General features: G+C 38.5%; 1 protein-coding gene across 8 annotated transcripts in view; it reads right to left on the bottom strand.

The window, feature by feature from the left end:
• DOCK7 (dedicator of cytokinesis 7) overlaps positions 1 to 26,054 on the bottom strand; it is a 138,177-nt gene extending 112,123 nt beyond the window's left edge. For all 8 annotated transcript variants that reach the window (XR_015798560.1, XM_088154291.1, XM_025170719.2 and 5 more), the window contains exons 1-2: positions 24,477 to 26,054; positions 9,534 to 9,639 (exon numbers count right to left, since the gene is read on the bottom strand). Coding sequence is in view for 7 of the 8 variants with exons in the window: in XM_088154291.1 (XP_088010417.1) it covers positions 9,534 to 9,639; positions 24,477 to 24,514 (144 nt within the window). In the remaining variant the exon portion in view is untranslated. The remainder of the gene's footprint in view (positions 1 to 9,533; positions 9,640 to 24,476) is intronic.
• Between the last annotated feature and the right edge of the window lie 231 nt (positions 26,055 to 26,285).

Genomic DNA, 26,285 nt, shown 5'->3' with positions numbered 1-26,285 from the left:
CACTGGCATGGTATAGGTTGATTTATATGGATACTCTATTTCTGAGCCATATCACTTTCTATTATACTACAAGCTTAGGCATCAAGGTGACTCTGGAGACAGATGTTTCCACCCTGAAGCAAAACCAAGTCATGAAACCTGAGAAGTGCTTAACTGCAATGTCAGGTTAAAGTCACGCCTCTAAGGCAGCACCTCTACTATTTAAAACTAATTACAAATGCAAAACAAAGCCTGTGATATGACTTTTCTTCTGGAAAAAAAAAAGGCTTTTTACAACCTTCAAGCAAGGTTGTTCAGATCAGCAAGATAAATATGAACTGATACTGCAAAGGTCCAAAAAGTTTTGTAATGCCTAACATCAAGTTTCCCTCCCTTTATGCAAATTCGCTGTTATGTTAATGATTATTTTCATCCCAGAATTTGCTTTAAGTGAAAAAAAATCTATTATGCAATTTATGCCAACATAGTCAGTTTGCACCAACGGTCTGAAAACATGCCAAGACTTCTTTCCACTAAAACCACTTGAACATTTTCCCATCAAACCCCCTTTTTGCCTCCACTCATACATTTAACATCCAGTTGCACAACTGTTCTAATTGTGCATCCTGTCTCTCACTCACTTTCCTACTACTATTGTCACTATAAGGTCAAAACAGCTATCAACCTCTTGTCCAACCCCTTTACCCAAAATTAAAAGAATGAGGATCTCTCTAACCCGAGAAATAAAGTTGGACATATTATATCGTGCCAAAGCTAATAAAATTCATAGTGCCGTAATGCATTCTCCTCTTTGTCTGCCTTGATAACCATGTGCGTTAGAAATGCAGCTGGAGAAAAGATGGAGAAAATGCTTTCATTATACACAGAACATGAGACAAGGAAGAAAACATGTTTGAGTAACGGAGTGCTTAAGAATAAAAATGTATGAGCACAGTTATCGATGCATTTGGCTTACAAAATTGGACGCCATATCTCTTTTTTTTCTCCAATGGTTCTGTGACTTTGCCATATGCAAATTTGCTTTATACAAGGTTTTGGGGGAACAGAATCCTGGCATAAAGCAAGGGAAGCTTTTTTATGAAGAATACAGACCACTCAGTTACACACAAGCTACAGTGGTGGCAGATGGCGATCCTTAAACCTAGACTGCTAAAGAGAATAACCTGAAATTAAAAAGGGAGAGCTGATTATATGATATATAAAGTTTGCTCTACTGAGTCAGGACTTTAACCCAAGCCCAAATGACATGATTATCCCAATTTGCACCTCTGTTTTATTTATGTGAATCTCAGTTAATGTGAAAAATGCTGAAAAAGAGAAAATATTGGTCTTTATAAAAGTCACTAACTCAGTCTCACGTATTCACAACCTTATAACAAAAGAAAGATTTATCCCAAGAGGAATAGGCAGAATGCACATTGTGTATATACTGTATAGAGAAAGACAGGGAACTTATCCAAAAGCAATGTTACACACATTCTATTTACACATATACAAAAATAGTTGGTAGTTAAGCCTGCACAGTTTTTTGACAGAGGACTATATGAATCAGCTACAGATTAAACATTCAGTTCCTCAGCCTTTGAACCCCTCTTAGATTTGTTTGCATGTTCAGAGGAGGAATGAATGAATCACAGACTAGGCTATGAGGCTGTAAAGATAGTAATAATGGCAAAACCTTTTCCATCAGGGAAGTATGAAATATACACGGAACAATAAGATTTCTATTTTAGATACAGAGAATGTGCCAATATTTCTATTCAAGGACTGCATGTCCTTCACTGATCAGGAAGTAGAGCTGCCAGTCACAGAATCACAGAACTGTAGAGTTGGAAGGGGGTACACAAGGGTCATCTAGTTCAACCCTCTGCCATGTACAGATTTTCCTACAAAGCATAAACTTCATCCTGAGACATCAATGCTCAGAATTTGGTAAGAAGTCACATTTTGGCTCCTATATTTCGTCATGTGACAATCATAGCATGAAGAAGTAAACCAAGATAAATACTAAACTAAGAAACCAATATTAACCTCACCCACCTGTGTGGTAAGAAATATTGCCTATCAGCTGAATAAACAGGCAAAACATAAGGTCACAGCTCTAAAGAGAAATAGTTCGTATTAGCTTATTGGCAGAAAGGTAGAGAGAGATTTGGAAGTCAACCTATCTCCTTTCTGGCTGAAACCAACAGTATAAGGAAGTGGTTCTTAAACTGTTTGACCCAATTACTTCTTTTCCAGGTCTTGAATAATGTCATTACTCCCCCACCTCCCCAGAAAACCCTAGTTTCTGTTGTTTTACATAAGCATCTTCGCAGTGATAGTCCCAAACTGTATCTTCTACTCCCAATCAATTACAAATTGCTTCATTCCCCCCAGAATATGCCCAAATATGCCCCTTGGGAATAACTGCCCCCAATTTAAGAACCACTGGTATAAGGGATTTGTTGACATCACCCTTCTGGTGAAGAGACAGCCAGATCCTATTAAGAAAATAATATTCAGACCTTCTCCTCCATAACTGATTATCAGAGGATGGGAATCTCTCATATTCTTTTTTCAAAGGCAAACTGCGGAAAAGGACAATATTTTTCTTTTAAAAGTAGCTAGTCCACATGAACTGAGAGAACGTGAACTAACTTTCAACAGGCAAAGATACAGTACTCAGGGTTAATTCTCTTTCACTGTTCTTTTTTAATGCAGAAGGTCAAATTGATTCAATATGTTATATTTCTCCTTTTCTGATGTCAGGGCCTGTCCATTGCCATGTTTCAGGAGCTAGGTGCAGGAAAATCTGGCACACAGAGAATGTTGTGTTTTAGGATCCCACTACAACTATGCCTTCCCACTACAGGCCTGCAAAGAGTTGATTTCATATGTTAGCATATGCATACAAACCTCCCAGTGCTACACTGAAAGTCAACATGTCTTGAATTTTACATGCTTTTTCTATGGCTTATCTTCATCCAGAGACTATATGAACATTATTTTAGACATATGGGTGAGTATCTGGAATTTCACTATATTCCTATCATCATCCCTCCAAAAGTTCAAGACAAAATTCATGGTCCTCTTCCCAGCTCCACTTTGTCCCCACAATAGCATCCCCTGTGAAGTACAAGACGCCAGGTTACTGTGTCTGATCCAAAGTTGCCCAAGGAACTTCATGATCTAATGGAGATTTAAATCTGGGTCACTTCTATTTCTCTGTATGCAGTAATATAACGCTTCTTTATTACACGTGATATGGCCCACTCCCACAATAGTAAAGACATTCTGGAAGAAGAGAAAAATGCTGCAAAGCCTGTTTCAGTTCTACCAACAGAAATAACTGTCCAAGTTTCATATTCCAACAAAAAGGATTTAAAAAGCTGTTTAAACAAACTCTCTAGAGATTCTGGGAAAAGCTGGTTTTACTGTCAGAAATCATCTAAGCGAGCTGCCTTCATGAGAACTAGCACTAGCAATAGACAGAACCTTTTCTATTGGTAACTTCTACATTTTAGAGCTATATTTACCCAATGCAAGACAAGTGTTTCAAGACGGCTGTTTTTTCCTATCATTGCATTCCCTTATTCTACATTAGCATCACATAACCTAACAGAGAATTACTATTCACAACTATAATTAAAATGCTTTTGGCATATTGCAGTAATCACAATAAATCATCACTGCCTTTTTAAACAGTTCACACCACTTATAAGGGAATACATTCATTCTAAAGCTATCATATATTTAATCAGTATCAATGTGCAAATGGCCTTCACAAAAAATGAGATGCAAGTTTAATAAGTAAGGTTTATATACACTATTATCTTTCAAGCCCCCTCCATCTCTAAAAATGCGCAGGGAGAGTTAAGACTGCCAATGCTTACATTATAAAATCCTGTCTCAAATGTTTATTCCTGGACGGTTACAAGGACGTTGAAGCGTTTTGCCTTTAAGGCTCTGTTAGTCTTCATTGCTATAGCTCCTTGCAAGACTGAAAATAAAACTCTGCTTATTGACTTTGTCCTTCCCTGGATGTCAAACACAGTATTTTGATGTATTTTAATGCTTTTCCCAATCAGCCGATGCTTGTTTCTGTTTGGTCTCTTACCTGCCTGCCTGTAATACGGCATGAGGAATGTGTTAGCTAAGCTATCTATCCATTATTCCATCTACACAACACTGTTGTATTTCCTACAGCTGTTTTCATTTTTAAAAGTGTCAAGGAATTTGATACATAAGCTGTTTTGTCAAGATAGGCCCATAGTGTTGCAGATGGTCAACGTAGGTGGCATAATCCATAGCCTGTATGCTTAGACAATCTCAGTTGCCCTTGTCTAAGTATAATATAAATGTTCTTCTCCCACCTGTTTTAATATAATTTTACCTAATTGTGAAGCTTAAGGAATACTTGTGTAATGGTTATTAATTTGCAAGAACATTAATGAAACCAAGTACAGGTCCAACACAATACAATTTTATAACATAAGTAGATCAAAGTAAATCACATAGGGTTCAAAGGGTTATAAGGGTTCCCCCCATTATAAAACTGAATGCGTAATTTCAATGCGTAATTGTGCAATTAAATTGTGCAATTAAAGCACAGTAACCAAAAGAGACATTGTTGAAATATTGGAATCTTAGCCTGCATCCTCCAGATAATTAGAGTTCCTTTTAAATTATTCTCCTTCTAAAATAAATATTTTTGTAATTTTGTACTTTTGTAAAAAAAAAAAAAAAAGCCTTTGCTTTATCTACATATCATTATTATTATTGTTTTTATATTCCTCAACAAACTTTAGATTCTCCCAGATAGAAGTATTAATAAAGATGTTGCATTATGAAGTCTAAATAGCCTTTTTAAACCAGAATTTACAAGAATTATAAAATTAAAACACCTTATATAATCTTATGTTATCAAAATTGCAAATATGAAATTTCTGGAACTGCATTATACCTACCTGACCTTGGCTAAATTCAAAAAAGCTAAGGAGGATTAAATCTGGTTAGTACTTAAATGGGAGATCACCTTACAACCCAGAAGGAAGCCATATAGACTACAGAAATTATAAGGAATCAAGCTTTACTCAAGGGAGACTTTACTTTAACACTGAATTAGACCAGAGGTCCATTAAGCCCATTATAGTCTTTTCCCAATGCATTATTTATTTATACATTTGCTCACTTTATATCCCATCTTCTTATTTAACTGAATGTGCACGATGGCTAAAACCTTCCAGATACTTTGTGCTACTTCTCCTATCGGTCCTAGCCAGAATTATTATTATTATTATTAGATTTTTATCCCACCTTTATTATTTTTTTATAAATAACTCAAGGCAGCGAACATACCTAATACTCCTGCCTCCTATTTTCCCCACAACAACCCGATGAAGTGGGTTGAGCTAGGAGTCAACCTCCTGTTCTATTAACCAGATATTCTTATTTGAACTGACCCAAATAGCTAAAAGAAAAGTTTTATGCATACCAATGTAGACACACATGCAAGTCCAAAAGAGTCCCCTTGACAGAGACTCAAACTACAAACTCATAGAATGGAATGCTAACCTCCAAAACAAACATAACCAACACATGGAAGACTAACACATCAGAAAGAACACTCCTTCTTGAAATGCAATTTTTCTTTTTCTTTTTCTTTTTTGGAACTGTAGTCCCAACACCTCAAGAGGGCTCCTGATCTAGGAGATACAATAATACATCAGTTCACGAACGCTTCTGTTCATGAACAATTCAGTTCACAAACAGCACCGTTCGCAAAATTTTGCTTCCGTTCGCAAACTCTGCATCGGGTGACGAACATGACCCGTGGCCGTTTTCCCTGCTGTGACACGTGGTTGTGGCTTCCTGTAGGGAGGGGGACTCTCCCTCCAAACAATAACTGCCTCCCCACCCGCCTTCCTGTCCTCCACGCCAGAAGTCGCCTCAAGCAAGGTTAGTGTTCTCTCTCTTCATACTGTACTGTACTGTACTTTGTTTCACATTTTTGTGGTTTAAAAAAAACATATGGTTCAGAACGGATTAACCGTATTTACATTGAACCTTATGGGAAAATTTGATTCGGTTGGCGACCAAAATCGGTTGGCGACCACATTCATAGGGGTCAGAACGGATTAACCGTATTTACATTGAACTTTATGGGAAAATTTGATTCAGTTCGCGACCAATTCGGTTCGCGACCAGAGTCGTGGAACGAATTAAGTTCGTGAATCGAGGTACCACTGTACTTAATTACTACACAAAAAGTTAACCCTCAAAGCTGAGTCAGATAACCGTATCTTGATTTCATAAGCTAAGAGATTTGTTTGTTTTTTAGAAAAAGCCTTTTGCCACAAACATAATTCCTTTGTGCAAGCTCCAATTAAATCAGGAAGCCTCTAGTTACTTTTGTTTCCCATTTCATCAAAATATGGAAACTATGATTACCACATTGGAGCAAAAACAGCATATTAAACCATATTTAAAGTAACCATAGTTACTAAAACGAGGGATTAATTTCCTACTTCCAGATGTTTATTATGGTTGGTCACACAGTCAGCCAGATGTTTAGACTAGATTTGGCATTTTTATCCACCTATTGAGTCCTTCCCAAGGACCTGGGATAGGCAGGTGTTGCTGTTTGATGGTGCTAAAGGTATCGTCACAGGATGTAAGCTGTTCCAAGTCAAGCTGCCTTTTGCAATGGACTGATAGTGATTTTGTCAATGCCGATGGTCTTCAAGTGGTGCTCCGGATGTTTTGGAACTGCACCCAAGATGCCTATTACTATCTTTGCTTTCTTTTGCCACAAGCATTCTATTTCTATTTGCAGGTCTTTGTATTTCGTGATTTTCTCCAGTTCCTCCTCTTCTATTCTGCTGTCTCCAGGTAATGCAATGTCTACTATCCAGACTTTTTTTGTCTTATCAACAATTGTAAAGTCTGGGGTGTTATATGGCAGATGCTTGCCTGTTTCAATTCTAAAGTCCCAGAGCTCTTTAGCTTCTTCCACTATTACTTTGTCTGTTTTGTTATTATTAGTAGTATTTTAACCTGTCTTTTTTAATATATGTATATAACTCAAGGTGGTAAATATACCTAATATTCCTGCCTATTTTCCCCACAACAACCACCCTGTGAGGTGGGCTGGGTTGAGAGAGTGACTGGCCCAAAGTCACCCAGCCCCCTTTCACGTTTTCATTAATTTGCTAATACAAATTACAACTTATTATCATTCCACCCTGCTTATCCTTTTCTCTAAAACTTGACATTTTGAACAAAAGTTCTTGAATTGTCTTGATTTTATTCATATAGCCTTCATTTTAATTCATAAGTCTTCATTTTCTTATGACCAGCTTTAATCAAGAGTTCATCAATATTCAGCAGTAAAGTTACTGTGTCACCACATTTAATATTCTTATGAATTTAACCCTAGAACTCTAAATATTGATGCGGGCTGCACTTGCCTCCTTGCAAACAAATAAAATATAGAAACTAATATTCAGAACAGGAAAACAAGGAACTCATACTACTGCAGTTCTTCTTCCATAGTTTTGTGTACAGCAAAAACTGAGCAATACTGAAAGTATTTTCCATTTCTCTTTGCAAATTACATTGGTTGTACATGTTCTACACCCATTTTGCTCTTTCATTTAGGCCAATATCCATGAACAGAATTATCATGCTCTATATTGGAAAAATATATGTCTTTTGAGATCTTGATGCTCAAGAGTACTAGCTGCTCTGCAGAAATGTTTGTAAACTTTTCATTTTGTTTCTGTGATTATGCCTTTACAAGCTGCGTCCTATGCAGATATTCAGAACTGTAATATTTACCTCCATTGTGCAAAGTTTTGCCCATTTGCACATTCAAACAGGCAGCAGCCCAAATTTGTATCTTCAAACTCCTCAGCATTTGAAGCCAGTTCTGAAGAGAACTGAAGCAAATTCATTTAGAATGTCACCAGGAACTATTTGCAAAAGCTTTGGAATCTGTATTCTGCCTGATAGTTATATTATTTCATTCTTTTAATCCCAACCAACTTAAACCCAGGATAGGCTCTGAATTTTAGTTATATAATCAAGGCATGGTACCTCAGCAAGACTTGCCTTAGATGCTGAAATGCATCAAGACCCAATTCTTAATTGGCTCGCAATCTCATTAGATAATGGGGGCCTGAAGTCTCACCCAGTCAATTGACTCCCCCCCCCCCCGCTGGTACAGCAGCCACAGCTGTACTGAAAGGAATGAACTTCTTCTTTTAATAGACAGAATGAATTCTTATCAGCCCTCTTGATAAATCTTGCTCTAATTCTAGTGCCCCACTGGGCAATGGCAAATGTTCAAAGAAATGTCTCAGAAATGAAAGGAAAGAGTAAGAGTCGTTGACCTTTTCATATTTCAATGAAACAAGATTTAACAAATGCACTGCCTTTTATTTAATTTCAATCTGACTTTTACATTATCTGTCAGGTGATTTGCAGTCTACCATATAATAGTATATGAGTAGGTAATTCATTAAAGTTACTGTCCTGTCACAGATTGCATGAACTAAGCATGAACACACAACCCAACTCCTAGCAATTAAAGAATTCAGTGTGATTAGGAAACTGGCTATGCGTAACTTTATTCCCATTCTAGGTAGGAATTCTTTTAAAATGGGATTTTCAGAATGTAAAACCTGATTTCTAACAATGGGGGCTGCTACGTTGATCAGCGAGCGAAGTCAGGGCTACCACACCTAGCTCCCTCTGTTCATTTTCTGGAAACGTACAGAAACAGTACAAATGCCTTAGGGTCCCAGTGAGGTAGCAAACTGACAGGGATGTCATTGCAGAAACTAGTACCATAGTCCCTGCACACACACTGCTGCCTTTCTACTTCTAGGGGCTACGTTCAGATGTCATTGATTTAACTTTTAATGTCTTCCTAAATAGAACTGGAAATAACCAGCTAATATTCTACAGTATCCTAGAAGGCCTCATGTTTGCTAGTAACTCCATGAGCGTACCAATTTATGTTAAATTAGAACAGAGATTAGACAGGGAATATTGCTGTACTAACATTCAATGCAAAAACCCTGCCTACTTAATCAGGCTGATCTGATTAAGGCAAAATTGGGCATAAGAACCCACACACGCAAATCAAAGTTCTAACATGCACTGACATGTCCACTTGCTAGACAAGTCTACTGTTATTGTAGCTATTATTGCTTATCTGGTTAACAATAAACAAACTGCAATTTACAGGACAGAAATAAAAGTCCAAAACACAAAGAACTACAAACAATACTGTGAAATCTTGCACATTCCAAATATCAGTAATAGACTCAATGAATCCAGAAACCTCCCTCTGACTTCAAATGTTGCTATGGGGCAAACAATAGATTAAAATGCCTTTTGTGCTTGGAATCCCACAAATTCCATAAATTCCAATGCAATTCACAAACCACCGAAGACGAATCTGTTCTTAAATTTGGAAAGGTGAGCTTAATCCGTTGGTCATATGCACTGGGCATGCTGCTTACAAATCCAGGAAGATTACTTACAGTTGTATGGTGGGAAATGCTGCCTCCAATATTAAGATTCTTGAGAAGCTGTGGTGATCCTCCATATTGCCCTGAAATCTGTTTCCGTACTTCAGCTGCCACCGTTCTAGGACAAGAGAAGTGATGGTACTTAGCTACAGAACATTTTTGCTGCTTTCACCAAGGAAATAAAATATACAACTTTACAGAAAAAATAGTACATACAGTATATTAAAAAGTTCTAACAATACAGCAAAACCTTGATGCAACAGACTTTGCATGCAAGGAACCAAATTCCGTTGTGATATACATTATTTTACATGATTTCACCCTTGTGCAAATGACACCATTTGTGTCATGATGTCATTGCACCAATGACACAAATCACACCATGTGTATTAATTTACATTGTTTGTATGATGATGTAATTTTCAAATATTATTTGCATTACTGCATCATTACCCTATTAATATAAAGGATGTAACTAACGTAAATTGTGTCACGTGTGATAATGTCATCATACAAATGATATCAAGTTGCAGTAGTGATGTACTCTTCAATTTATGACTTTTGTTAGTAATGGGCACCCCAACCTGTAATTAGTCCATTAAAACAAGATTTAACTCTACTGATTCACAACTGGCCTAATCCAACATGAAGATCAAACTCTACAGCAGTCTTTCTCAACCTTGGCAACTTTAAGATGTGTGGACTTCAACTCCCAGAGTTCCCTAGCCAGCATGCTGGCTGGGAGAATTCTGGGAGTTGAAGTCCACATGGCTTAAAGTTGAGGAGGTTGAGAAACACTGCTCTACGGTATTGCTGAGGTTACTGATGTTACAGTCACAAGACTCTAAGCTCTCATACAGGCAGGTATCAACACCAACATTATATACAATAAAAGAGGAATAGTAGACAAAAAAACAAAAGAAAGCTGATCAAATAATGACACTGAGAATGAGAGATTTATTCTAAAATTTTATATTTATAAAATTAGGGTTTAATTTCATAGTAAATGAAGGAGTGGTCATTTGTAATTTTAACTTAATTAACACATTTTTATCACTAGTTTTGTACATACCACATAGCAATTACTACTTCTAAAACTCACAAGAGTCGCAATGGGATTCATCTAACTTATAGATGAACCAGGCCAAAAGCCCTAAACTGAAACATTTGATATGCAAATGACTATAAATACAAGGTCACAGAAAGATATACAGTATTCACAAAGTAACATATACCAGCCATAAATTCCAACAATGCATTTCCAAGCTAGCTCTTTTATATCTTAATAATCAATATTCAGAGTGCCAGAATTGGATAGCCTTTTCAGAGTCCATCAGGTGTTTTGAAAAGAGGTTTTAAAGCCTTCAAAGCATGAAATTGGCAATACTTTTCATCACTGAAATAATCAAGCTAGGGATGGGGGGAAAAAATAGCCAGCAACAGAGATGATTGTTTGCCAAGAAGAGGCATAGAAGAATGAATTTAGGAGACAAACTATAAGAGGAAGAAATACGTTCATAACCCTAGAACTTGAGGTCTCCCCATGAAAATGATTGACAGAAGATTCAGAGGATAAAAATACTTGTTCAGACAACACAATATTTACCCTTATGAAAGTCACTGCCACAGAAGAGGTTGATGGCTGCTAATTTACATGGTGTTAAAGGAGGATTTTACAAATGACAGAGAACTGTTGTAGAATAGTTATGAGAATGAACTAGGAATCAGAACATCCTCAGCTCAAATCTCAGGTCTTTTATGAATATAATATTATCTGACTGGTTCAATCTTCAAACCAAGTCATGGTTTGTTTAGTTAAGATTGATTAAATAAGCCACAAGTGGCTAGGCTCACAAATAAAATCATACAGTTCAAATGTACTCTAACCCTGTGCTCATCACAGGATCCACTAGAGCATGTCTGACAGATGACCACCCACCCTTTATTTGAAGTCCTCTACAGAAGGAGAATTTATCACTTAATGTGGCAGCTTGTTCCCCTAGCTGACAGCTCATACAGTCTTTTAGATATTAACAATTCCTCCTGTTGTCTAGCTTGAACCTACTGCCTTGTCATTTTAACCAATTGGTTCTGGTCAACTCCCTCTTCTATAAGACAATCCTTCAGATATTTGAAGACTGCTACCATATCTCACTGCAGTCATGTCTTCTACAGGCTAAATATACCCAAATCCTTTAATACTTCCTCACAGGATTTGGTTTCTAGATTCCTCACCATTTTGGCAGCCCTTCTCTGAACCTACTCCACCTTCACCATGTCCCCTCTAAGATGTGGTGCCCATAAGAGGGCATAGTACACCAAGTGTGGTGTATCCAGCATGGAGAACAATGGAAGTATTGCTTCCTGTGACCTAGTTACAATGCTTCTATAAATGCAGAAGGGAAAATAAAAACAAAAAAGGGAAGAGTTAGAATGGAATAAAGGAGATGGGAAAGAACACAGATCAATTGGCTGACAGAATGAACAGGAATATTCCAAAGGACAGCATTTAGCTGCAATTTGTATTAGACCATACGATATTCAAGAAGAGATATGTTAACATAACAACATAAAAATTTCTGAGGATCGGTTCTTAAGTAGCTAAAAAATGTACCACCCATGTACAAGTGGGACATACCAGCAGGTTTGAGGATAGTTCAACATTTGCAAAGTACAAAACAAAAACAAGCAAAACAAAACCGCTCTAGAAAAATGGTCTAAAGAGGGAGTGGATGGGATGAGAGAGGAATCCAAGATACAGTAAGTCTGTTCTTGGTTGGGAAGGGGAAAAATTGCTGAGAAGGGGAATAGAAAAGAGGGTCTGAAAACCTCAGAAGGATTCCACATTGCAATGTTTTGTTGTGGAATCCTATTTGTAATTGAATGTTTTTGAAGTATCAGCATTAAATTACACAAATAAATCTTTAAAAAATATAAGATAATACTGGACTAAATTCCTTTTTGAATTGTGGGACCCAGAATTGACACAGTATTCCAAATAGCCTGACCAGAGCAGAGTAGAATGGAATAATTATTTCTTACTATATTGACTGTGTTCCTCTTAATATACCCCAAGACAGTCTTTTCCTTTTTAGCAGCTGCATCATACTGCTAACTCATGTTTAACTTGCAGCTGACAAGGACACCCAGATCCCTTTCACCTGTACTACTATTAAGCCAGGTCTCTCCCAACTTATGCCTTTCATTTTACCAACCCAGATGCACAACATTACATTTGTTTTTATTCCATTCTATTCATTTCAGCCCATTACGCAAGACTGTCTATATCTTTTTGAATGTCCTCTCTCTCTCCCTTAAAGTATTAGCCACACCTCCCAGCTAAGCCACACAGTGTGGTTTGCAAAGCACATAAACAAACTTATCATAGTATAATGCATTTATACACTTAGATTTGTGAATCTAAGCCACTTTGTGTGGGCCCCAGTCTTGTCATCCAAAACCCTACACATGTTACAAAGGTTTGTAAGGATTCCAACTAGGTAATACATCAGACATTGAAAAAAATATACAAAAGTTGATCATGTATAAATGTGTTACCCCCTTTCATTCTTGCCATAAATATAATAATTTTGGATAATGAAGATGAAGATGATGATGAGTCTACAAGTGGCTAAACTCAGCTAGCCAACCTTGCTGATCTTGAAAAGCTGCATAAAGTAAAATCTGCTTAATACATGATAGGTGACCATAAGGATATCCTAGAACGGTAGGCTAAACTAGAAAGTTGAAAAAATATCTGAAAAGAAGGTGATGGCAAACCAGTTTTATGTTGCTCAAAGAATCTTATACGCACATGTCTATAAAATACCAGAAGATAGGCTCAACTGAAAGTAGACCTTATTTTGTCAATGGTTATAAGCTATAACAACTAGTTTCAAAGGCAGCCTGCAGCCATTCTATGAGGAGACAATTATCATCATGGCCCATGAGTGGGTTTCTTGATGATACTTGGTTGTGCTAATACAGGGAAATAGGTGGCATTTGGGGATTTTTCTTGTGTTCTATTCAGTTCTGCCTGTGTAGGGAGAGCACATATTTTCCTAGCTCCCCAAATGGGAGCAAGTATTCCCAAACAGAAATGGGACACATAACTCTCATTAGCTTTATACTGGGGTTTGCTTGAAGATCCTGGATGAACACTGTGTGTTGTGTAGGATAGTGTTTCCCTGCAGCAGACACACAATTCTCAAAAAATAGGTGGGTACTGAATGAGTCACAGATTCTGCAATGATGCCACCATACTACTTCTGAAGCACAGCAGAGAAGACTATTTCAGAATATTTGTGTATTGTGATATAAGCAATGGTACAACCAACCTTTTTTTTCTACATGAGTTTTCAACTTATCAAATGCAGCATTTTACCTGGATATAGCTTTTGTTTAAAATCAGTGAAACCCTATGTACTTAAGATATGAGTGCAAGGAAGCTTGTCCATTATGCTTTGGAGTTTTTGCTAACCACTAAACTTTTATGACATTATCTAATACTCATGTGAGTTCCAAACTCTTCCAGCAATTAGGGCTGCTTCCCCAGCTGAAATTCCTTGTATCAAACAAACTACTCAGAGCAGGAAAAATAAACATAAAACTTTAATAGCCACACATATATTTTTGGTGATCTTGAGTGTGAAAAGGTAGTAACAAAAATGCCAAACCATGTAGGTATTTTGAGATAAAAATCAAAACAAACATCTGGAATTGTACTCAGAAACTTCCTACAGATAGTCCTCAACTTATGACCATTTGTTTAGTGAACATTCAAAGTTACAATGGTGCTGAAAAAAGTGACTTACAACCAGTTCTCATACTTAGGAACGTTGCAGCGTCCCCACGGTCACGTGATTGTGATTTGGGTGCTTGGCAACCATTGCCCATTTACAATAGCTGCAGTGTCCTGCGGTCATGTGACCATCATTTGCAACCTTCCCAGCCGGCTTCCAACAAGCAAAGTCAATGGGGAAGTCAGCAGGGAAGGTCACAAGTTGCAGTCATGTGATGTCTCGCTTAACGATCGTGGTGATTCACTTAATGACCATGGCAAAAAAGGTCATAAAATCAGGTGGGGTCACATGATGCCTCACTTAATGACCGCACTGCTTAACGACAAATTTTCCAGTCCCTATTGTGGTTATAAGTCGAGGACTACCTGTATTATTTGCTTCCAGTGGAACTGATGTAACAAAATGTTATATAAGTCCAAAACCTTGCTCTGTTTGAAATTCTAGCAGCAATATTCTGCAGTAACTTAAGTTTTGGGCAAGGAGTACCTCCATATGTTACAATAGCCAAAGGAGGAGTAATGCATATATATCAATAGCAGCAGAACAGACACAGCTGACAAACTGAAAATGAAAAAAAACAAACACAAAGTGTATGTGTGTGTGTGTGTAACTCTCTGTTCAGATCTAGGTATGAAATCATAGGATTCTAAAATGAAAGCAGAACATTACCAAGGAATGATTAACACATGCAATTCTGTTATTAAGAGACAACGGAACAGCACAGGAGTCAGGCATGGAGAATGAGTGACTATTCTAAGAAGATATTCCTTTGTAGGAATATAATCAACTAAACACATCTTTCTAAAATTCCATCTGTGCATTATATCAGGACATTTAGCTACACTTGTTTGTCAGACAACAATGAATCTTTATCTTTCCAAGAAATCTGCTCAATTTGATTTTTAAAAAGTCGGTGGGATGGACGGGGACGACACATCTCCTTCAAGATTAGTTTGACTTCTGGTAATTTCATGGACACATTCTTACACTTTTATTTTCAGCAATAAAGAATTGTCATTGCCACACTTTAAATCCCTTTTTCCTTGCTCAAAATATATTGGATGTCCAAATTAGAAATTATTATATAAAACTGGCATAGCACTTTTACTATGAATATACAAGAGAGAGTTGTCAAATAAATTCCATTAAGAGCATAGTTAATTTAAAAAAGAAACATGATGCAATTAAGTCTAAGAAAACCCTTTTTAAAAATAGCAATATATAAACATATAATATAAAACAGCAAAGATACAGTGTAGAAGCAGCATAATGAAAAGCTAGCAAATGCTCCCCTAGGGATCATTCTCCAAAGTTCAAAAAGAAGGAATACAAAGAGGCGTTCCCCCTGAAAGTGACCTTAGGGTAGCTTTCCCCACTCCTGATGCCCTCCAGATTTGTGGACTTCACCTCTTAAAATTCTCAGCAATGGCTATGCTTCTGGGAAATTCTGCAAGTTGAAGCCTAGAGTATACTCTGGTTGGAGAAGATTACCTAGGGCAAGAATAAGTATGTTCCATTAGCTCCCAAGCAGTAAAAATTTAAAAGAACAAAACAGCATTGTAAACCAGTTTTCAAAATAAACTGGAAATCAATGCAGATGAAAGGGGAATGGCAATAAGTTCACAAGCACTGACAAGCTATGAAACAGCAGCAGAAGTACAGGTAGTCCTCACTTAACAACCATTCATTTAGTGACCATTCAAAGTTATGATGGCGCTAAAGTGGGGAACGGCATGATTCACTTAACAACTGCAGTGATTCACTTAATACAAAAAGGTTGTAAAATTGAGTCCGGTCACGTGATGCTTCACTTAGCAACCTAAATTCCAGCTCCAATTGTGGTTGTTAAGCATGGACTACCTGTACGTCTTTCAAAACAGGCTGAGTACCATTCATCTAAACTAGGAACCACCCAGGAATGTTTCTGTCTTACATGGATGAACCTCAATTAATTAAGTCTCACCCAGTCCATTTCCAAGTCAGGCCCAAGTCTAGCACTTACCTAGTATCAGTTTGCTAAGAAAAGGACCCAGAGATTCACACATAATCAGTTTACTGATGACAGTGCATCCCAAATCTTTAAATAATCTCACACAGGGTTTTACTGATTGTCTTAGCAGATAAAATGTCCTGAACATCTCCACACTAACTTTGAAAATAGCTACCTAAGTATTCATGGAACCAGTACCGATGTATACCAATTTCAAACAACCCATACAAACACTGCAAAAGAGCATTAAAATAATAAGGAATATTAAAATATGTGGTAAAGCAATCATGGCATGTTATCAAGGATTTCTGTATGTCATCCCCAGAAGCATAATTTAAAAGGCCATTCAGAAAAGTTCACTGGACACCTTTGAGGGAATGGTAGTGGAGAAAAATGACTTCTTCACTTCCATCACTTAACTCAGCATAAGTAAGTTCAATTGTATTTGCTTGACACTTTCCTCTACTTCCATGTAAAATATTTCCTGGCTTGTTTCACTGAATTTTAACTCACTTTCCCTGCTATTCCTTTAGGACCTTCTACTAAAAGCTCCAGGTTTCCCCAAATGATCACATACTATTTTCCCAGACATACAATACAATACCCACTAATCAAACCATTTGAAAACTCCAAATATCTTCATTATTCCTGAACATTCAGGCCTAACAAGAACAAATACAGCAATACAGTATTACCCATATCAGGAATAAAGATACGCTTCTACTTCATAGTGAGAGCACCCAGACAATTACATTCTTTTGACTTTCATTTAGCTGAAATATAATCCAATAATCTGAAAGACAATGATAAATCACACCATTGTCCACTCATTGTTAGCAGACCAGTTACTGGTCTAGCCCATCCTAAAATGTGCTCTATCCTTTGGTACTCTATCTTTCTGGCTAACCCTGCAATCCCCAGGACCAGGAAATGAATTTTCAGGCTAATGTCCAGGAAATTAACTCACAGGCTAATGTCCGTAAGGGAAATGTCACAGCTTGTTTGGGGCAAATCCTTTCCGATCCAGTAGACACCTCATCTGTGGCTATTTCTCACTTCTGTTCTTCCAGTAAGAAAGATGATAACCATCTCTCCCTGTTCCTCCCAGTCTTCTAACCATCTGCCACTGTTTCCGCTGATTTCTGTGTCTTAAACATGGGTGGCCAAGCCTATTCATATTCTGGTGCATTAAGAACACCTTTCTTACCTATCTTAGTTCCATTATCATAAGCTGCTGATAGTAAATTCAATATTTGGTACTGATTTTGAGAATGCAGCATTGCTACTGTTTCCATAGATACTCATTTAAAATCGGAGGCTAGAACTATGCTCTACAAAAAATTCCTTGTAAATAGAAACTAAGATTTGAGCCAGTCTTATAGCAGCAAAAGACTATATGCCTTAAAAGCACTTGAAAATGATTTTTCAGTGGGATACAAATATTTATTTCAGACAACTGAAAAATGAAATCTCTGGGGCTTGCTTAACAACTGTTGTCAGAATGCAACCACAAACTACACACTGACAACTTGCTGGTCTAGTCAAATGGCTTCAAGGATAGCGCAACATGAAAGCCACCCAGAGTCTTTTGGAGTGGGGCAGCTATATTAAATCTAATAAAAATGACAACAGCAACAACAACCCAAAAATAATAGTACTTGTGCCTTCCTATTTTTTAAGCAATTAATCAAACTCGGGCTCTTTCACGTTAAAATATCTGGTAATGGTCCATCAATCTTCACCATTTTTTAAATGTATAAACTTTGTAGTGTAGAATTTCTTATCGATAGCAGGATTCAAGACTTTCTAAGCAAGGAGGCTGTGAATCAGACTCCTTGCGCCAAAGGCAGCCAGAAAACACTCTGAATAGTGGTTCCCAAATAAACTTGGAAACTGAAGTTGATTACCAAACTGCCCACGTTATTCCAAAAAAGCTGAGAAAGTAGTTTTTAAAGAACAAAATGTGGAGGAAGCTATCTGACAGCTTTGAAGAAAAAGATCAGCTGATTATGCTGCCAGAAAAGAAAACAGAATTCCTACAATGCATATTGAACAGTCTTTTAAGGGTATCCAAGAGTGCTAAACTCTTTTTAGCAGAAGCAAAAAAATGCACAATAAAAGTTCTTGGTCTACATTTTGAGTAACTTCTGAGTAATTGGGAAAATCCATTAGGATTGGATTTTAGAAAATGTTTGACTTTATACAATGTTATACAAAGATTACATAAGACAGTTTGTGAAATGGTATAATTGGTTATGCATAAAGAAAATCTGAAATACTATGTTTAGATGAAGAATTTTTAAAACTTACCTGGTTTCCAAATCTGTGTGTATTTTTAACTATTTAATAAATAGTCTTCACTAGGGGCCAAAAATATTTAATTAGACAAGATATTGAGGGAAGAGATTCCAATCTATTTTAAAGCAACATCTGTAGTTGGACGCCTAGGATAAAGCAGGAGCTGATGTTCATGACATGAGAGAGATGTGGGCTGGAAAATTTTCTGGGATCAAAATTTTCCACAGAGAATGTTCCACTTCAGGCAATTTTGGCAGTTTCATATCTTATAATCTTTTACTGTCTATTGCCCAACTTAGTGTCCAATATAATTTTTCTCCACACATCAAAGTTTAGTTTCCTTGCATGCACTGTTCAAACTTAATAAAACAGGGTAGATGTAATTTTTTTCACATCAAGTAATGTTGCCAAATACCTGTGTGCTGACTACGTACATTGGGATAAGTCTGCTAATTTGAATTGTGTTCGTTTGCATATTTAGTGGCAGACCTTCCCCAACTGCGGTGCATTGCTCACGCAGAAAACATTGTTCTAGAACAGCTAAAATGGTGCATTCCAAGCACAGAAGCTTTCAGAATGTTCAGCCAGTATGGCTGGGTGGAGGCTGATCTAATTCCCTTTGCAGATCTGCGTGCGATTCCTGGACAATGTTTACAGAGCCCATGGTCAATCTAGTCTGCTGATGGGGGAAAAGTGCACTGAATAGTGATTACATTTAGACATGAGTTCACATAAAACTTTCCAGAATGCATACAGTACCTACAATTAGAGGGAAAGAAAATACTCATTGCCAAACTTAACTATTTTGTTATGAAAACGTAAGAATAGTGCTGACAGAGTGTAATTCTAAAGAATGATTGAAAAGAAACACATGGGATTGGATCAAGCTTGGTCACTGTTATTTGCTTTACTGTTTATAAAAGTCGGGCACTAAATTCCAAACTAACCTCCTTAACTGTTAATGCCCATTTTCCATTAAAGCCCCCATATCATACTACATGCAGTTCTGAAAGGTCTCCCAACTAGCAAAGCAGGGTTTTTTAGATTCAGGATCAGATCATCTTCTCACCGTTTTTCTCCCCAATATCTGCATCTGCTTAGTGCTCCCCTGAAATCATGATAAATAACACAAATGAGATAAATGAGAATGTCAATTATTGTTCCTCAGGAACTTTGCAATTCGACCCCATTGTAAGCCTTCTTATTATTAAAGATTCTCAGAATTCCGTGAGCAGAGATTGTGAACAATCTTATTGGGAAATATGTGTACAAAATGACTAACATACTGTATCACAAAAGCCTGATTAAAAGTCCTTTAATCAAATGGTTGTCATTGGATCACAGAGTATTGGCTGAACGTTTGCTCAGTTTCCATACAGAATAACTACCTCTAATCACCATCACCATCTTCCTCCCCAAAGGGTTGTAAGTGACCAGAAACACTGATATAAATAAAAATTCTCTGCTACAAAAGCACTGCATTCACCTGGTCTTCCTTTCTAGTCTCTCTTCTAACATAACTCCAGAGAGAAGATTCTCTGTTTTCAGAGTCAAAAATGAAAACTCGATTGCTTTAAATTTTTAACTAATAATTTTTCCAGTAAGACACAAAATCAGGAACTGGTGGTAGACAAAGTGGTCCGCTTTGACATCAACGGGAGTCGCTTGGTGGCTGACTCTTTACTCCATCTCACTTCATTTCTTTTAAATCTTTTTAATTAAAAATAAGAACACTATCATACTAGCATGCTACAAGCCACCATTGTTTTTATATATATTGTATATATTTTTATTACCAAGAATGCCTCTGGGGCCCCACACAGCATTCTGAAAACAAAAATGATGCATGGCTCCAATCCAGTGCTTCGTTAGTAAACGTGTCCATTTTTTCCAGACAACAAGACACAGATAAATCCATGTGGTAGAAACGTTTCTGGAGGGTTGGAGTGGGGAGGGCAACTGGGGTTTTGTTTGTTTGTTTTTATTTGTAGCTATGTTGAGTACATGCATACATAAAACATACTCTTATAATTCCAAATGTGTTTACCAGAACAAAAATGGTTGCCTGTCTTAGTTTATCCTAACGTAACTTAAAATAATACAGGATAAAGTCATTATTTCAATCATCTGTTTATTCTTAAACAAATCATAGCTTCCAGATTATAATTGGTTTAAAATTAGAAGCAAAATCTACTGGCAATCGTGTCAGTCATCTGTTAAGTCTTTTTCACGGTAATTTGGTTAACGCTGCAATGTCTGAAAAGTATCTTTCATGGAATGACAATAAAGAATTTCCTAAACCAGAACTTTTCAAACTTTGTTTGGCCACGGAATTTGTTAGTTAAAAAAAAAAAATCCCAAATCTCTTGATCAAGAGGCAAAGCTCTAGTAATTGTCTGTGTTAGACTGAACAAACCTTCCTTCCTTCCTTCCTTCCTTCCTTCCTTCCTTCCTTCCTTCCTTCCTTCCTTCCTTCCTTCCTTCCTTCCTTCCTTCCTTCCTTCTTGCCTTTAAGTCTCTCACAGAACTTCATCAGATTCTTGAGGAACTATAGGGTTCCATGGAACACAGTCTGAAAAACCCTAGTGTGAAACCTTCAGAATTAATATACATGTAATATACATGACAAAACCAAGTCTGCTTCATAGACAAAATTACATCTAAAGAAATGGACACTGATTTGCCCAAGAGATACAATGCTAATCTGATATATCCCCAAATAATCATTCACTTAGTAAACATAGCTGCAAGATCCAAAAATGACTGGGGGATCTATTCCTGAATCCACACCTGTGATGTGATAAATATTTGTCATATTTAGTTATTATATTTGCTACTAGTGCCATTTTTTAAAAGAAAACAAACAACAGTAATTAAATATATCCTTTCTCTTACTTCACAACAACACTTCTGAGGAGAGATTTCCCCATTTTTCATTTGCTGTAAATAGCTTCTGTCACTGCTACAGTACAAGAGCTTGTCATTCAGCAGAAGGAAAATAACATTCTTTCTTCTGAACAGCTATAATTAAAACAATATTTGACCAATCTGAAGAAGCCAGTAGTTGAGAGAAGCAGGAAGAGCGTAAGCCAAATGTCTTGATCACATAGTGCTCTGACAAAATGAAAGAAAGCTTGTGTTGGATTTTTTTTTAACTAAGGAGCGACAATTAATTTTATTTAATTAAGAACTCTTCCAAAACCGAAGAGATTATTTAGCTCTACTGTTGGCTGGTAGAGCAGGGAAAAAGTACCACTATATCCTTTTTAGATATATTCAGGAGTTAATCCTGTTGATTTCAAGGGGCTTACTGGATTCTGCTTCCCTTCTGAACACATGTAATTCCCAGATTAAAGTTGCTGGCCTGTTGAGATGGAGGTGGGAGTGGAGGGTGGAAGGGTGGATGGATATGTAAGCCAATTCTTCACCTAAACCTGAATGCATTTATCTGGGGTCCCTTTGATTTAAATGGAACTTACTTTGAATAATGGAACATACCTTAACTAGAGTTTCTCCCAGGCGCACAGTCCACTGTACTTCTTGTCTAGTCCTAATGAAATAAACTCCACTGTTTCTCAAGCTGTTTCCCCTGCTTTAATAGTAAAGTTAACAGTTTGGGAATGCTAATAATCCAAACTAAGATATCAACATAGATGAGTGAAAATCAACATTTAAAGAAATATGAAAAACATATAATAAGTGGAAAAACACTACAAAAAAGGAGGTAACTCCTCCCCCCAAAATCAGCCAAAGGTGAGTGAACAGCTTCAATGGCCCAGGATGCTGAGTGTCTGTTGAAGAATAAAGTTGGAAGAAGAGTAAGACTGGAATGCAATAGCCTAGAGGCTGAGCTTGGATGAATGGGTCATTCCACACTGCAACATTTTGCTGCAGTTCCCATATCCAGCGTCATAGAAGAAAGATGAGACAGCATTTTAATAATAAACTTTTAATTTTGAATTATTATCATTTATATGATCATGACCTTAAAACCACTTTCACAAATATAAAGATATAAGCAGATTTCATGTAAGGAAAGCTAGAATATATGCTAACTCACTTATCAATCTCACCAATCCTAACACACATTTACTAGCTAAATAGCAAGTTTAACTAAACACAGCAGGGATAAACTTATCTAGGGCTACAGTAGGAATCTAGTAGCCACCTTTCAGGCTAATAGTATTAAAAGGCATCAGCTTTCATGAACTACAGCTCATTTCATCAGATGCATGGAGTGGCTAAACTGATGAAGGATTTACATTGGGTTGAGGCAGGGAAAAAAGAGACAGAGTGGTTTCCCCCACCTCATCCCAATTTAATTTACTCACTCCATGCATCTGATAAAGTGAATTGTAGTTCACAAAAGCTGATGCCTTTTAATAAAATGTGTTAGTCTGAAAAGGGCCTACCAGATTCCTGATTTTTGGCTATCAGGGCCCTCTTATGATATCTACAGTAAGATTACAGTCTGTGTTCTTAATCTCATACCGAAACTTTTAAAAAAGCACAGATGAAAAATTCTATAGTTTCAGAGGCAATATCTAAACTGAGGTGAACTTCATTAATGTATCAGTGGCTATTTTCAGAGGATATGTTGTTGGAAGACACTGCAAAGTTCTTTTCACCAACATTCACATGTACGAATGGGTCAACAGTAATAACAGAAAATCTGAAGGAAAAATGATACAGTACTTCTGAAATCAGAGGGGTTTTTTAAAAAAAAAATCTCTCGCCCCGCCCCCCCTCCCCCCCCCCCCGAGTTTGGAAGCCAGATTATACATAATACAGAAGCTGGAACTTAGAAGTTTGGATTTTCCCCACCCTGCCCACGTGCACAGGCGCACACATTTCAGGGAGAAAAGGCTGTGGAGAAAGAACTTCAGGGGTGGGACAATGCAGCCAGAGAACAGCATGACAAGTCTAGCATCCAGCAAGACAGCAAAAAGTGTGGAGAATGTTCTACACAATCAGAGAGAGCTGCTATGCGTCGTTAAAGAGTGTGATCACGTCTTCTAAAAATTAACAAGAAATCTGTCCCCAATTTCTCCTTCTAACACAACACAGGCAGCATCCCTCATTTCAAAGCAGAGTGCGTGACACACACCTACACCCATCCATCCGAACATCAATGCAAAACCACAATCCAGCTCGCCCTGTCAGAGAGGGAACATCACAAGAGCGTAGAAAGTGAACCAGATGCAAATCACAATAGACGCCCGCCTGTACAGTAAAGCCAGCGGACAAAACTGGAAGGGGGGAGGAGCAGGAATCAACACGCATTCTGCAAATTCAAAGGTAGCGCCCCATAAAGAGAATACACATCTCTAGCCTGAAGGGAGCACATCCGTACGTACGCAGGCAAGCAAGCAAGCAAGCGCTGTACAGTAAGTCGTATCAAGGGAGCGTGCTTCTGAACAAGCCCGTGCACAAAATGCATCCGACCGCCCCCGCGATGGCCTGCACTCTGCTGCTGCATAAATCACATTCACGCCTATCGGATCAGTCTCCGGAGCAAACACCCAGGGAAGCCGGCCGCCCAGCCGCAGCGCAATGCGCCCCGAAGACCCCAGCAACCGACGGATCCTGCCTTTTGCATTGCGCGGCGAGGCACACAAAAAGGCAGAATGGCGCGACTGCTGCCCGGCGCACCCCAAAGCGACCCACACAATAGGCGCAATTTCCAGCCCTTCCCCCGCGAAGCCCAGCGCGCCGGCAAGCCATCCCTCCGAGTCGGGACGGAAGGCATCTCCCCGCTAGGCCCCTCGCGCCTCTGCCCAGCCATTCGCGCTCTTCGGCCGGCAAACCCCACGGAGCCTACGACGTTGCCAGCGCCTCCCCGCCGTCGCGCAGCGGCTCTTTTACCTGCTGATCTTCTGGGCAAAGGCCCGGCGCTCGGCCATGGCTGCTTCTGGCTCCACGACCCGAAACGCTTCTCGTCTCTTTCGCCGCCGCCGTCGCCGCTGGAGAACAGCCAGAGGAACCAGGAATGGGTGCCGTAATGCTCCTGAACGGCACGCATCCCAAAATCGCGACGCTTAACCATCCCTCGCCACGATGCCTTCCCAGACGCTGGCTTCCCGTTCTGAGCAGAAAGAGAGAAAAGGTTATGCGTCTCTCCTAGCAGATATATGGCCCGTCACAGGATAGCTAAACGGAATGGGTGGGTGTGGGCTACGGAGGAGGGACTGTACCGTTTGCCCCCAATTTTCTTTGGGGGGGAGTGGCTGCGCCGGGGCTTCATCCTGACTTGGACAAGCGGCCGCGAGTAACCGCGCAAGGCAGGAGAAGGCGACGACGCTCTTCCTAGTCCCTCCAACTCCGCAGAAAGAGATGGCACCGATTCCGCTTAAAAATGCAGGGAAGGTCTGTCTTCCTGAAATCCTTGGCGGAGTTTGCCATTCAGAGCAAGAGAAAGAGATCCAGAAGGTCCGATCCACCGTCATGCGGTGGCGAAGAAGCTCTGCGGACGAAGCAAGAAGGAAGATTCAGTTCCATTCTCCCTGCGCCGCGAGCATAGTGGATTCATACCGTGTTCTATAGAGTTTTGCGAGTTTCACCTTCCATTTGAATCTTCAGACTGTTTCCGGATGGGGTGTTTTTTGAGAGTGTAAACTTCCTAGGCAGATATTTTGCGGGGCTTGCTTTTTCAACGGCGGCTAGTCTCAGCAGATTATTCTCCCCTTTCCACCCTTATTTTATTTTCCTCCCTGTATTTTCCAAACCTCTTGGCTGGCAGCCAGCAGATTAGCAACTGCTCCTCTTATCCCCTAAAGTGACTGGAACTAAAGAGGGGAAAAAAGTAACTGGGAATTGTTCCACCTTAAATCTGAGTGTATTTGTTATGGCCTAACTTGTTAATAGAGAGTAATTTTGGTGTAGTGTTAAGGCATAGGAGATGGTGAATTCTAGCCCTGCCTCACAAACAAAGCCAGCTTGGGCCAGTTACTCTCTCTCAGCCCTAAGCAATAGCAAACCACTTGTGAAAAACCTTGCTAAGAAAGCTGCAGGGACTAGTCCAGGCAGTTCCCAGGGTCAAAAACTGACTCGAAGGCGCAGACATACACAACTTATTAATATGAGAGATGTCCAGACTCTTGTTTTTGCAGCCAAGTACAAACACATGAAACAACTTAGAATGCAAATGCCTGTGTTTAGTACCACAGAAGGCATTTCATCATTTAAACCGGAGCATCCAAGGGTTGTCCCTCCTAATACATAGGAGTCACCCAGGGCCAGCCAAGCTATTTTGGCATGTGAGGCTCCAAATTCCAGAATTTCCCCCTTGCCTAGCTGTAAAAGACATAGTATCTATAAAAATGATTTAGCATTTAATGTGTATTCATTTAAAGTATCTATATGCCATCTTATGCCATGCATCTCCAAATTATGTACAACTTTAATTACATAATTAACTGGTTAAATTATTAAACCTTTCATGTTGCCCAGAATCCATTGCTGAGTTGACTACTTTTGCTGTGGTTGAATGATATTTATATACCTCCTTGTTTTGTCCAGGAACATCAAACTGATTTACCTAGATACAGAAAACCGAATCTTTGGTAGAAGCTATTACTAGTGTTAGGAATGTTAGGAATTACAGTGAGATCTGTCTTTCCATGAAAGCACAATTTGGTTTCTCTGAGATTTCCAGAGAATCAGTCAAACCCAGAC

Source organism: Python bivittatus, unplaced genomic scaffold, assembly GCF_059951505.1.
Source record: "Python bivittatus isolate LINGU-HERP-01145 unplaced genomic scaffold, Pbiv_v1 ctg000700_np1212, whole genome shotgun sequence".
In the NCBI taxonomy this organism is placed as follows: Eukaryota; Metazoa; Chordata; class Lepidosauria; order Squamata; family Pythonidae; genus Python; species Python bivittatus.
This window is presented reverse-complemented; position numbering and strand designations above follow the sequence as displayed.